The 14,416-nt window shown below is 41.4% G+C and overlaps 1 protein-coding gene across 4 annotated transcripts in view; it reads left to right on the top strand.

The window, feature by feature from the left end:
* Positions 1–7,092, top strand: part of stag2b (STAG2 cohesin complex component b) — a 194,831-nt gene extending 187,739 nt beyond the window's left edge. For all 4 annotated transcript variants that reach the window (XM_060832506.1, XM_060832505.1, XM_060832507.1 and 1 more), the window contains one exon: positions 7,004–7,092. In XM_060832506.1, coding sequence (XP_060688489.1) covers positions 7,004–7,075 — 72 coding nt within the window. In that variant the 3' untranslated portion in view covers positions 7,076–7,092. The remainder of the gene's footprint in view (positions 1–7,003) is intronic.
* Positions 7,093–14,416: the final 7,324 nt, after the last annotated feature.

The following is a 14,416-nucleotide window of genomic DNA, read 5'->3' on the forward strand; positions in this document are numbered from 1 at the left end:
TAGAAATAATTATTCAAGATAAAATCAGTCATCATGTGGAAAAATACGGATTGATTAGGAAGTGTCGGTGAGGATTTTGAAAACAGAAATTGTGATAACTAATTTGCTTGAGTTTTCTGAAGAGCTAACAAAGGCTCGATGACGCTAACACTGTTGATGTGGTGTATGTGGACTTCCAGAAGGTATTTGATTCAGTCCCACACAGTAGACATGAGGAACACCATAGATCATGGAATAAAAGGGACAAAAGCAATGTGGACACAAAATTGGATCGGTGATAGGAAACAGTATGCACATATGGCACATTGGCTCAGTGGTTAGCACTGCTGCCTCACAGCACCAGGATCCCAAGTTCAATTCCAGCTTCGGGCGACTGTCTTTGTCGAGTTTGCACATTCTCCCCATGTCTGCATGGGTTTCCTCCCACAGTCTAAAGATGTGCAGGTCAGGTGAATTGACCATGCTAAATTGCCCACAGTGTTAGGTGCATTAGTCAGAGGGAGATGGGTTTCGGTGGGTTACTCTTCAGAGGATCACTGTGGACTGGTTGGGCTGAAGGGCTTGTTTCCACACTGTAGGGAATCTTTAAAAAAAAAATCAATGGACTTTTTTTTAGGTTGGAGGAAGGTTTTGTAGTCAGGTGACCTCCAGGATTGTTATACAAATATTAACATTTTTCATAAGCATGCATTAAAACTTTAAACGTGTAAGCCAAGTTTAAGCCTAGATGGATTCTGCAATTTGCAAACAACAGTATTGGAACAGAGTGTATTCATGTGGTCTATAATTGGACCATCAACTTCCTGTCAAAATCAGACAGGCTTAGAACTGCCTGGCCCGGTGCTAACAGCTACGTTGTTTCAGGAAAAAAAACGGTTGTTTACATTTCCAGTACCTCGGAAGCTTGAGACTGTTTATTAAGAGATTTAAGACTGTTTACTGAAGAGTCCTGTGAAGAGATTTATAAGGTTTAATTAAAATACACTAGTAGAGTCTGATATGTATTGTTTTTCCTTGATAAAGTGTTCCATAGTGTTGAACCTTCCCCTGTCTCTTGTCTCCTTTGTCTATCTCACTGCATAACATGTCTGAGTTAAAAAAGGGTTACTGCAAACTGGTCAAGATTAGTCAGAGTACATTTACCCATCTTTCACTTTGCAATAGTTTGTCGTGGAGTTCCCCATGGACAGGTATTAGGAAACTTGCTTTTTCTAATTTAGTAATAATCTAGATCTTGGTGTGCAGGGGACAATTTCAATGTTTGCAGATGACACAAAACTTGAAAGAATTGTAAACTGAAAGAGGGAGAGTATAGAACTTCAAAAGGACATGGACAAGTTTCTGGAGTGGATGAACAGGTGGCAGATGTGGCTCAATGCAGAGACGTGAGGTGATGAATTCTGGTAGGAAGAACAATAACATAGGATAACATAACAATAACATAAATGGATGGGGGGAGTGTAATTCTGAAGAGGTGCAAGAGCATAGAGATCTGGGTGTGTGCATGCACAGATCATTGCAGATGGCAGGTCAGGTTCCTCAACTTTATTAAAAGAGCAAGGAGATGATGTTGAACTTGTATAATAAGTTGATAGATCTCAGCTGGAGCATTATCTACAACTCTGGATGCCACATTATTGGAAGAATATAAATTGACAAAATGGTTCCAAGAATGAGAAATGTCAGTTGAGGATTGAAGAACATGGAACTGTTTTTATTGGAGAGAAGGCTAAAAGAGATTTTCAAAATTATGAGGGGGATGGATAGAATTGATAGGGAGAAACTGCTCCCCTCCATAAGATAACCAAAAATCAGAGGACACAGATTTACAGTGATTTACAATAGAAGGACAGACGAGGTGAGAAAAGACTTTCATGCAGCAAGTAAGTCAGGCATGGAATGCACTGCCGGGAAGTGTGGTGAAGGCAGGTTCACTTGAGGCTTTCAAGAGGGTATTGGAATATTATCGGGATAGAAATAATGTACAAGGTGTGCAGAGAGAGCAGGAGATTGGCAGTCGGCAAGAATGCTTAAAGGTCTGGCTAGAAAGACTTGTAATCAAATATTTAATAAGGATGGGGTGTACAGGTTATTTCATTTTAAATGTGACATTGGTCAGAAGTGAATCACCGTTCTCATGATTCTGGTTTATAATTTTTTTTATATAAAACAACATTATTATTCAGCAACACCATGTGGCATCCGAACTTTAAACTCTTTTTTGAAATGACTGTTTTTAAATATTGAGAAGTTGCAAACAACAGTTCTGTGCTATATTGTTTGGTCATTCTTCTGGTCTCTGTTCTATCAGAAACTCGACGCTTACTTGAACCACTTGCACTTATTTTATGGAAATAGTGCAATATTTGACAGAAACAAGTTGCTGAATGAACAGAGTCTGTATTGTTTGAACATTTTAGCTGTTTTTCAGGGGTCTGCTAGTGATTCTGTAGCATAGAAATTAACAGATTCATCCCACGGTTATCTGTACAAAAGCTAAAGGAAATGTTTTTGAGGTTTTTTTTAAATATTCAAATAAATGTATATGTTGACAAACGTGAGCAATACCTTAATAGCTTGTTAAATTTGTTTTGACTGCACACGGAGCCTTTCATTACTTCCATTTTTAGCCCATGCAGAAAATCATTCTCACACTTCTTTGGCAGATTTCTGTTGAATTTGTGATGGAATGTTACAAATTCTGAAATCGTACCAAACTTGAAAAGTTAATTCTCCCCACAGGTACTGCCAGATCAGCTGAGTTTCTCCAGCATTGTGTTTGTTAAAAAATCCCGCAGCAGTACCTTGGTTAATAAGCAGGCCTCAGCCAATGAAGCGGAGACTTGCATAGAGCATAGAACATTATAGCGCAGTACAGGCCCTTCGGCCCTCAATGTCGCGCTGACCTGTGGAATCAATCTGAAGACCATTTAACCTAAACTATTTCATTCTCATCCATGTGCCTATCCAATTACCATTTAAATGCCCTTAACGTTGGCAAGTCTACTATTTTTGCAGGCAGTGCATTCCATGCCCCTACTACTCTGAGTAAAGAAACTACCTCTGATATCTGTCCTATATCTATCACCCCTCAATTTAAACCTCTGTCCCCTTGTGCTAGCCATCGCCAACCGAGGGAAAAGGTCTCACTGTCCAACCTATCTAACTTTCTGATTATCTTATATGTCTCAATTAAGTCACTTCTCAATCTTCTTCTCTCCAACGACAACAGCCTTAAGTCTCTCAGCTTTTCCTCATAAGACCCCCCCCCCCCCCCCCATTCCAGGCAACATCCTAGTAAATCTCCTCTGAACCATTTCCAAAGTTTCCACATCCTTCCTATAATGCGGTGAGCAGAACTGTACGCAGTACTCCACATTTGACCGCACCTGAGTTTTGTACAACTGCAGCATGATCTCATGGTTCCGAAACTCAAACCTTCTACCATTAAAAGCTAACACACCGTATTAACAACCCTATCAACCTGGGTGACAACTTGCAAGGATGTATTAACTGGGACACAGATCTCTCTGCTCATCTACACTACCAAAAATCTTACAAATAGTGCAGTACTCGCATTCCTGTTACTCCTTCCAAAGTGAATCACCTCATACTTTTCCACAATAAAATCCATTTGGCACCTCTCAGTCCAGCTCTGCAGCTTATCTGTGTCTCTCTGTAACCAACAACATCCTTCGTCACTATCCACAACTCTACTGACCTTAAGTGACATCCGCAAATTTACTAAAACATCCTTGTATGCCCTCATCCAGGTCGTTTATAAAAATGACAAACAACAGTGGACCCAAAACAGATCCTTGTGGTACTCCACTAGTAAATGAATTCCAGAGTGAATATTTCCCATCAACCACCACCCTCTTAGATTCCCTACAGTACGAAAACAGGCCCTTCACCCCCCCCCCTCCCCCCCCGCCGACCCATTCCCCTACCCTAGTATTTACTCCTGACTAATGCAGCCAACACTATGGGCAATTTAGCATACCCAATTCACCTGACCTGCACATCTTTGGGTTGTGGGAGGAAACCCACAGACACAAGGAAAATGTGCAAACCCCACACAGACAGTTGCCCGAGGCAGGAATCGAACATAGGTCCCTTGCGCTGTGAGGCAGCAGTGTTAACCAGTGAGTCACTGTGCCGCCCAAATCAGCTTCTTTCAGCTAGCCAATTTCTGATCCAAACTGCTAAATCATCTTCGATCCAATACCTCTGTATTTTGTGCAATAGCCAAATGTGGGGAACCTCATTAGATGCCTTATTGAAATCCATATACACCACATCAACTGCTTTACTGTCATCCACCTGTTTGGTCACCTTCTCGAAGAACTCAATATGGTTTGTGAGGCACAAACTACCCTTAACAAAACTATGTTGACTATCCCTAAACAACTTATTCCTTTTTTGACGATTATAAATCCTATCTCTTAAAAACCCTTTCCACCATTTTACCCACAACCAAAGTAAGGCTACAATTTCCAGGGTTGTCTCTTCTCCTCCTTGAACAAGGGAACAACATTTGCTATCCTCCAGTCTTCTGGCACTATTCCTGTAGACAATGATGGCATAAAGATCAATGCCAAAGGCTCAGCAATCTCCCTGGCTTCCTAGACAATCCTGAAATAAATCCCGAGGGAACACCCATTTTTCACTTTCCAGAATTGCTAACACCTCCTCCTTATTCACCTCAATCCCATTTAGTCTAGTAGTCTGTATCTCAGTATTGTCCTTGACGACATTGTCTTTTTCTGTTGTGAATATTGATGAAAAGTATTCGTTTAGCACTTCCCCTATCTCCTCTGACTCCACGCACAACTTTCCACTACTTTGCTTGATTGGCCTTAATCTTACTCTAATCATTCTTTTATCCTTGATATACATATAGAAAGCCTTAGGGTTTTCCTTGATTTTATCTACCAACGACTTCCCATGTCCCCTCCTGACTCTTCTTAGCTCTCTCTTTAGGTCTTTCCTAGCTAACTTGTAACTCTTAAGCGCCCTAACTGAGCCATCACATCTCATCCTAACATAAGCCTTCTTCTTCTTCTTGAACTTCTGCGCTCAACAACTTCCTTATAAGGGACCCACAGTAGTCGGTCCTTGAATAAGCTCCACATTTCAACTGTGCCTACCTTGCAATTTCCTTCCCCATCCTATGCATACTAAATCTTGCCTAACTGCATCATAGTTGCCTTTCCCCCAGCTATAACTCTTGCCCTGCAGTATATACCTATCTCTTGCCATCACTAAAGTAAACATAACCGAATTGTGGTCACTGTCACCTACCTCCAAATCTAACACCTGGCCGGGTTCATTACCCAGCACCAAATCCAATGTGGCAACGTCCCTTCTTGGCTTGTCTACATACCGTGTCAGGAAACCCTCCTCCACACATTGGGCAAAAACTGTACTTGAACTGTCGTATCCCCAGTCAATATTTAGAAAGTCCCCCATAACAGCTACCCTGTCATTCTAGCTCCTATCAAGGATCATCTTTGCTATCCCATCCTCTACATATCTGGATCTATTTGGAGGCTGTAGAAAACTCCCAACTGAGTAACCTTTCCTGTTTCTAATCTCTGCCCATAATACCTAGGTATACGAGTCCTCAAACATTCTTTCTGCAACCATAATACTGACCTTGACTAACAGTACCACACCATCCCCTCTTTTATCATTTTCTCCGTTCTTACTGAAACACCTGCAATACCCATTCCAGTCCCTGCTCTGCCCATGTCTCTGAAATGACCACAACATTGAAATCCCAGGTACCAACCCATGCTGCAAGTTCACCCACCTTATTCCAGATGCTGCAGGCGTTGAAGTAGACATACTTCATACCAACTTCTTGTTACCAGTGTCTTCTTGTGATCTTGAAATCTTAGTTCTGACTTCACTACTCTCAATCTCCCATAAACTCGAACTACAATTTCGGTTCCCATTCCCCCAGCTGAAGAACATTAGCAAATGCCTCTTCCCCCCCCCCCCCCCCCCCCCACCCAAAACAAGGAAATTGGTACTCCTCTGGTTTAAATGAAGACCATCCTATTTGTAGAGGTCCCACCTACCCCAGAGAGTGCCCCAATTATCTTGGAATCCAATACCCTCCCTCCTGCACCATCCCTGTAGTCACATGTTCAACTCCTCTCTCTCCCTATTCCTCGCCTTACTAGCACGTGATACGGGCAACAAACCAGAGACAACAACACTGTTTGTTCTAAACTTCCACCCTAGCTCCCTGAATTTCTGCCTTAAGTTCCCATCTCTCTTCCAACCTTTGGCGTTGGTACCTATGTGGACCATGATTTAGGGTTGCTCCCCCTCCCCTCAAGGATCCTGAAAACACAATGAGAGACATCACGAATCCTGGCACCTGGGAGACAACACACCAACCATAAGTCTCTCTCGTTCCCACAGAACCTCCTATCTTTCCCCCTAACAATGGAGTCCCCAATGACTAATGCTCTGCTTGTCTTCTCCCCTTTTGAGCAACAAGGACAGACTTTGTGCCAGAGACCTGTGCCCCATTGCATATCCCTGGTAAGTAGTTTCCCCCCCACCAACAGTATCCAAAACAGAATGCTTGTTGTTAAGGGGAGCGGCCACAGGGGATCCCTGCACTACCTGCCGGTACTCTTTCCGTCCCCTGACGGTAACCCATCTACCTTCTTTTACCTGAGATGTGATAACCTCCCTGTAACTCTTCTCAATAACCCCTTCCGCCTCCCAAATGATCCAATGTTCTCGAGCTCCAGCTCCTTAATGCAGTTTGAGGAGCTGGAGTTGTGTACACTTCCCACAGATGCAGTTAGCAGGGACATTACTGGTGACCCTTACCTCCCACATTCTGCAAGAGGAACATTCATCTGCCCTAATCTCTATTCCCACTACTCTGGAAATTTCCAATGAGCCTACTGAGAAACTAAATGAATAAAGAAACTAGTCATCTTACCAGTCCGGTGCATAGAATCTTTCTTTCCATTAGGAGAGGACGACGAGTGGGAGACACTATCCAAGAAATGTTTCGAGTAAAGCAACACTCAAATATAAAGCCTGACTTATCAAGCAGTTCCACGTCTGTTCCTACTCAGTGCGTGCTCCGCCTGTACATGAGGTAAGTGTTTATATCTTTTAAAATTTACCTTCCTATCGAGCCTCTGGTCCTCCCTGTCACTCCTCCCATTCCAACTTCCGCTGAAAAAATTAAGAATGCTGAACTCCCAAGGAAAGCTTTTATATCTTTTAAAACTTACCTTCCCGTTGTCCCTCCAGTCCTCGTTGCCACTCCTCCCACTCCAACTGCAGCCGAAAAAATGAATGCAACAAGCTACCATCCCACACTTTCCATCAATCTCAAAAAGCAGAAAGTGGCAGATGCAACTTTTCAGGAATATATAGGCAGAATATGAACCTCTTTGTTACAGAAAAGCCAAGTGAATGAATAACATGGAAGCTAAAAATATTCTAAATCTCAGTGCAAAATTCCTTCTTTATAAAAGATGGCAATTGTAAATCCATACACGATTGCCATACAATTTATCCAGAGAAGAAATTTGAAAGGAGCCTGAAGAAGCTCTGAGCTATATTGAAAAAATGTCAACTGTCACCAGTGGTCCAGTAATTATTGACAATCTAATTACTGAATATCTTCAAGAATAAATCCTTCACAGTCAATTGTCACCAGCCATTAAAATGTCAATTGACTGTGAAAATCTCAATCTGGGATAGCTTGTATGTAGATTGCAAGTAATTGTTAGAACACTCTATCCCCCTACAGTAGAGGTTAATAGCAGTTGATTTTCCAGTCTTCACTCATCCATGTAACCTCAGCTGGCAATAGTGGAATTGGTAGTGGAGGAAGATTATGGCTTGTAACTTTTTTTTTCCAATTGTGGCTGGACATATTCCTGGAGATGTCCTCACATGGCTTACCTCCAGCTACTCTATCCTGACTCCACATAACGTGTAAATCCACCTTCTAAAGACTTTCAATGTGTCCAGCGTTTTGACTTTTGACAAATTTGGTTAGATTAGATTAGATTACTTACAGTGTGGAAACAGGCCCTTCGGCCCAACAAGTCCACACCGACCTGCCGAAGCGTATACCACCCAGACCCATACTCCTACATTTACCCCTTCACCTACTCTACGGTTACCCTAGTTAAATAATTTTGTTGATATAAATTAACCACTCATATTTTAGAGAAGATCTCTCGAGTGTGTGGTATTCCATGTCTACTATCGCAAATAAGTTAGCTGATCCAAGAGATCTTGATTTGATATCCATCTTGCACACACGTATCTTGTGTCAGAAGGCTGAAAACTGCACTTTGAATACCTGAGCACAAAATCTAGGCTAACTTATCATCGATGCAGTAGTGAGTGCTGCAGTGCCATGCTTTACGTTTCACCACTTAGTATCATTTCATTCGAATGTTTCTTTTAATGGCCTGAATCCTTGAATTGCATTGGCATTTTCAGCTTAACATCTCTTGATGTTACCTCCCATTACTCTTTGCTTTCTTCTGGCTTTTTAAAATAATTAATATAGAATTATTGTATTTCTTTTATTGTTTGTGATGCATTGGGGGTCAGTTAGCTCAGTTTGCTGATTTAAGATGTTGAGTGTTACCAACTGCATAGGTTCAATTAAAGTTACCATCCATGAAGGATTTCTTCTCAACCTCTCCCCTTGTCTTGAGGCATGATAACCTTCGGGTTAAACCATCACCAGTTACCTCTTTCTAATGAAAGCTGGACTATGACAACTGTACCTTTAGTGATGCATTTTATTTTGCAATTTATTTAATCTATAAATATGCTGTACTGCACATCCACAATTCAAACTTTGTCTTCAGGCAATAAAGCAAAACTAGAGAGTTTTTCAAAAACTATACAAGGCACTAGTCAAAACCACAGCTGAAATATTGTGAAGATTTGGGTCCCTTATCAATGAACAATATATTGACATCAAAGACAATCCAGAGAAGGTTCACTAGGCTGATCCCAGTATGGAGGGATTGACTTATGAGAGGTTGAGTAGGTTGGGTCTGTACTCAGGCAGAAGTGGGTATTGCAGATGCTGGAGATTAGAGTCGAGATTAGAGTGGTACTAGAAAAGCACAGCAAGTCAGGCAGCATCCAAGGAGCAGGAAAAAAAAATTCGACATTTCGGGCAAAAGCCCCTGATGAAAGGCTTTTGCCCGAAACGTCGATTTTTCCTGATCCTTGGATGCTGCTTAACCTGCTGTGCTTTTCCAGCACCACTCTAATCTTGGGTCTGTACTCAGTGGAGTTTAGAAGAATAAGATATTACCTAATTGAAACATACAAGATTCTGAGGATAATTTATTGGGTAGATGCAGCTACGTTGTCTACCTTTGTGGGATCCTAGTATCAGAGAGCATAATATCAGAATCAGGGGTCATCCATTTAAGACAGAAGGAAGAAAGAATCCCTTCTCTCAAAGGATTGAGAACCTGTGGAATTCTTTACTGCAGATAGATATTGAGGCTAGGTTGTCAAGTATATTCAAGATAGCCAGATTTTCAATCTATAAGAGAATCAAGGGTTATTTGTACAAAAAGCAGGAAACTGGAGTTGAGGATTATCAAACCACGGATGATCTCATTGAATAGTGGATTTAGAGTCATAGAGTCATACAGATGTACAGCACTGAAACAGACCCTTCAATCCAACTCATCCATGCCAACCAGATATCCCAGCTTAATTTAGTCGTATTTGCCAGCACTTGGACCATATCCCTCTAAACCCTTCCTATTTATTTATCTATCCATCCAGATGCCTTTTAAATGTTTTAATTGTATGAGCCTCCACCACCTCCTCTGTTAGCTCATTACATACGTGTACCATCCTCTGCGTGAAAAAGTTGTTTCTGGGTCCCTTTTAAATTTTTCCCCACTCACCCTAAGCCTATGCTCTCCTGTTCAGGTCTCTCTCACCCCAGGGAAAAGATCTTGTCTATTTATCCTGTCCATGCCCCCTCATGATTTTGTAAACCTCTATACGGTCACCATTCAGCCTCTGATGCTCCAGGGAAAACAGCTCCAGCCTATTCAGCCTCTCCCTGCAGCTCAAATCCTCCAACCCTGGCAACATCCTTGTAAATCTTTTTTGAACCTTTCCAAGTTTCACAACATCCTTCCAATAGGAGGGAGACCAGAATTGCACACAATATTCCAAAAGTGGCCTAAACAATGTCCTGTACAGCTACAACATGACCTCCCAACTCCAAACTCAATGCTCTGCTTAATAAAGGAAAGCATACCATTCCTTCTTCACTATCCTATCCACTTGTGATCCACTTTCAAGGAACTATGAACCTGCACTCCAAGGTCTCTTTGTTCAGCAACACTCACCAGAACCTTACTATTAAGTGTATGAGTCCTGCTCTGATTTGCCTTTCCAAAATGCAACACTTCACATTTATCAAAATTAAACTCCATCTGCCACACCTCAGCCCACTGATCAAGATCCCGTTGTAGTTTGAGGTAACCTTCGTCACTGTCCACTACACCTCCAATTTTGATGTCATTTGCAAACTTACGAACAAAACCTCCTAGGTTCATGTCCATATCATTTATATCAATGACAAAAAGCAGTAGATCCTGCACCAATCACAGGCCTCTAGTGTGAAAAGCAACCCTCTGTTTTCTACCTTCGAGCCAGTTCTGTATCCAAGTAGCTAGTTCTCCCTGTATTCCATTAGAACTAACTGTGCTAACCAATCTACCATGAAGAACCTTGTTGAACGCCTTACTGATGTCCACGTAGACCACATTCACTAGTCTGCCCTCATCAATCCTCTTTGTTAGAGTCATAGAGATATACAGCAGGGAAACAGACCCTTTGCTCCAACTTGTCCATGCTGACCAGATATCCCAACCCAATCTAGTCCCATCTGCCAGCACCCCGCCCATATCCCTCCAAATCCTTCCTATTCATAAACCCATCCAGTTGCCTTTTCAATGTTGCAGTTGTAATTGCTTCATAAATGACTAACTCTCCATCATGAAGTCACAAGTGGGGGTATTTGCCAATGATTACTCAGTGATTACTCAGATATTTAAAATATGCAGGCGTGTGCTTAGAAGTGACAAGTAACGTTTGCATTATCCACATACCAGACAACGATCACCTCTAACAATACAGAATTGGACCATCATCTTCTAACATTCAATGCCATCACCATCACTGAATTTCCAACTACCAATACCCTGGGGGATTGCCATTAACCAGAACTGGACTGATCATTTAAATTCACTACCCATTCCTGTGAAGGGCTTATGTCAGATATGTCAAGTCACCTGTACCTCGGTTGATGCCTGACCTGCTACTTCTTAAAAAAACGCAATCAAGTTTGTGAGACATCATTTCCCATCTGCAAAGCCATGTTGACTATTCCTAATCAGACCTTGCCTTTTCAAATGCATGTAAACCCTGTTCCTCAGGATTCCTTCCAACAACTTGCCCACCACCGATGTCAGGTTTATCAATCTATAGTTCCCTGGCTTTTCCTTACCACCTTTCTTAAATAGTGGCACCACGTTAGTCAACCTCCAGTTTTCCAGCACTTCACCTGTGACTATCCATGATACAAGTATCTCAGCAAGGGGCCCAGCAATCACTTCCCTAGCTTCCCACAGTGTTCAAGGGTCCACCTGGTCAGGTCCTGGGGATTTATCCACTTTTATGCATTTTAAACAAACAGCACCTCCTCCTCCTCTTAATATGAACATTTTTCAAGATGTCACCATCTATATCCCCACATTCTGTATCTTCCATACTCTTCTCTACAGTAAACACGGATGCAGAATATTCATTTAGTATCTCCCCCATCTCCTGCGGTTCCACACATAGGCTGCCCAGCTGATCTTTGAGGGGCCCTATTCTCTACCTAGTTACCCTTTTGTCAAATATATTCATAAAATGATTTTGGATTCTCATTAACTCTACTTGCCAAAGCTATCTCATGTCCCCTTTTTGCCTGTCTGACTTCCCTCTTAAGTTTAGTTAAGAGGGTTAAATGGCCTACCTCCGCTCCATCATCTTATGATCTGAATGTTCATTGAAACCAATGTTCCCTCGAATTATTTTGCCACTGTGTAGACCTCTGAAGCTCATGCCTGGCATTGGCTTCCAGAAGCAGAAGTAATTGAGCGGCTTGCTGATTGATGCGTGTGGAGTTTCTGAGCAGTGGCAATGTAGCTGAAAGGATACATTGTTGGAACCTAACTCTGACTTTACATTGATTCCTATTGGAACTTGTGATTCAATTATTTTCAGGAAGCCATTCACAATCTTAAGCAAGAGCTCTTATTGCTATCATCCTGTAACACTATTTCAAAGAATGTGAGTTCCTACCATCTTCTAATATTCATGCACAAATTGAGGTTAAAAAAAATCTGGTCCTCAAACTTATTACTGCTTGAGACCTCAGTTTGAAATCTGGCTTTTTTTTTGCCTACATTGCTGCAATGACATCATCTTAGAAGTTATTTTAATGGTTTATGATAGGCTTGGGCACCTTGGAAGTCCTTAAAAACATAATGTATATATTCTCAAAAATCACTCAGCACAATGTATGTGTGTATACACATATAATTAAGCTCTTAAAAATGTACAAATAGAAGAAACTACTTTAACAGGAAAAAATTCTTCTTTCAGATGTTTTAACCTCTATTTACTTTGGTTTTGTTTTTGTTAGTCAACCAGGAGCAGATCTTAAGCTTCATTTTTTTTTGTTGGTCCTTTTTGTCTTAGAAGACCAGTTCCTTGGTCATTTCAGTCTCCACTCCCTTTACTTTAGATGGACTTCGATTTTCCTGCTCCTCAAATGCTGCCTGACCAGCTGTGCTTTTCCAGCAACACACTCAACTCTGATCTCCAGTATCTGCAGACCTGTTCCCTTTGCTCTCATCCTATCCACCTATTGCACAAAACCCTATTACATTACTAACTTTATGATGAAAGGCGGCATTGAAATGACAGCAGTTTCTTCTTTCACCTGAAATTTGTTGTAGAAGTGCTACAGAAACTCAACAGGTGTGGCAGCATCTGTGGAAAGAAGCAAGAGTTAAGATTTTTAGTCCACTTGGACTCTAGGAACTTTCTCTCCCACCATAAATGTTGCCATAACTGTTGAGTTTCTCCAACAATCTTTAAGTTCAGCATTTTGCTTTTTATTTGAGTCTCTTCACAAGAATGCTGAATATTTCTAGCACACGTGTAGTTTATTTCAAATATTAATCTGATTGAATTTATGCTGTGTGTCAACCACTGTTCTGAAATAAAACTATCTCTGGCCGAAAACATTTCAGTATTTCATGGTAGAACTGAGTATTTCCAGCATTTTTGTTTATAGGAACAGGTGATAGCTTGGCTACATTAGTCTTTGGAATCAAAATTATCAGATTTTGAAGATACAGTGGAGTTACTAACATTTCTTGTTACAGCTTCAATCCATTTCAACAAAAGGCAATTTTCTAAATATGATGTGGTGGTGTTAATGCTGGACTGGGGTGAACAGTCAAAAGTCACACGACACCAAGTTATAGTCCAACAGGTTTATTTGAAATCACAAGCTTTTGGAGTGCTGCTCCTTCGTCAGTTAAGTCTGTTGGACTATAACCTTGATTTGGAGATGCCGGTGTTGGACTGGGGTGTACAAAGTTAAAAATCACACAACACCAGGTTAAAGTCCAACAGGTTTAACTGGAAGCACACTAGCTTTCAGAGCGACACTCCTTCATCAGGTGGTAGTGGAAGGCTCAATCCTAACACACAGAATTTATAGCAAAAATTAAACAAATTTCAGGTGAAAGAAGAAACTGCTGTCACTTCAATGCTACCTTTCATCATAAAGTTAGTAATGGTGATAGGGTTTTGTGCAATAGGTGGGTAGGATTAGAGCAAAGGAAACAGGTCTGCAGATGCTGGAGATTAGAGTTAAGAAAAGCACAGCAGATCAGGCAGCATTTGAGGAGCAGGAAAGTTTACACTAAACTTTTTGGTATAAATTCTGTGTTAGGACTGAGCCCTCCACTACCACATGATGAAGGAGCGACGCTCCGAAAGCTATTGTGCTTCCAATTAAACATGTTGGACTTTAACCTGGTGTTGTGTGATTTTTAACTTTGTACACCCCAGTCCAACACCGGCATCTCCAAATTATTCCACTTAAGACTGCGATGGTATCTTGAGACCTTTAAAAATGCCCTCGTTTGTTTTGGTCAAAAAGACGACGTTATTTCCTCAGTTACCTACTACTGTTTGCTGAGCTCCTGTGAAGTGACTAAAATGGCCGCCCGATCACCAACAGACCACGGCCACTTTGAACTGAGTCGCGCCCGCCTACAACCAGACTGACATCGTAACG

The sequence above is a fragment of the Hemiscyllium ocellatum genome, chromosome 11 (genome assembly GCF_020745735.1).
Source record: "Hemiscyllium ocellatum isolate sHemOce1 chromosome 11, sHemOce1.pat.X.cur, whole genome shotgun sequence".
Taxonomy (NCBI): Eukaryota; Metazoa; Chordata; class Chondrichthyes; order Orectolobiformes; family Hemiscylliidae; genus Hemiscyllium; species Hemiscyllium ocellatum.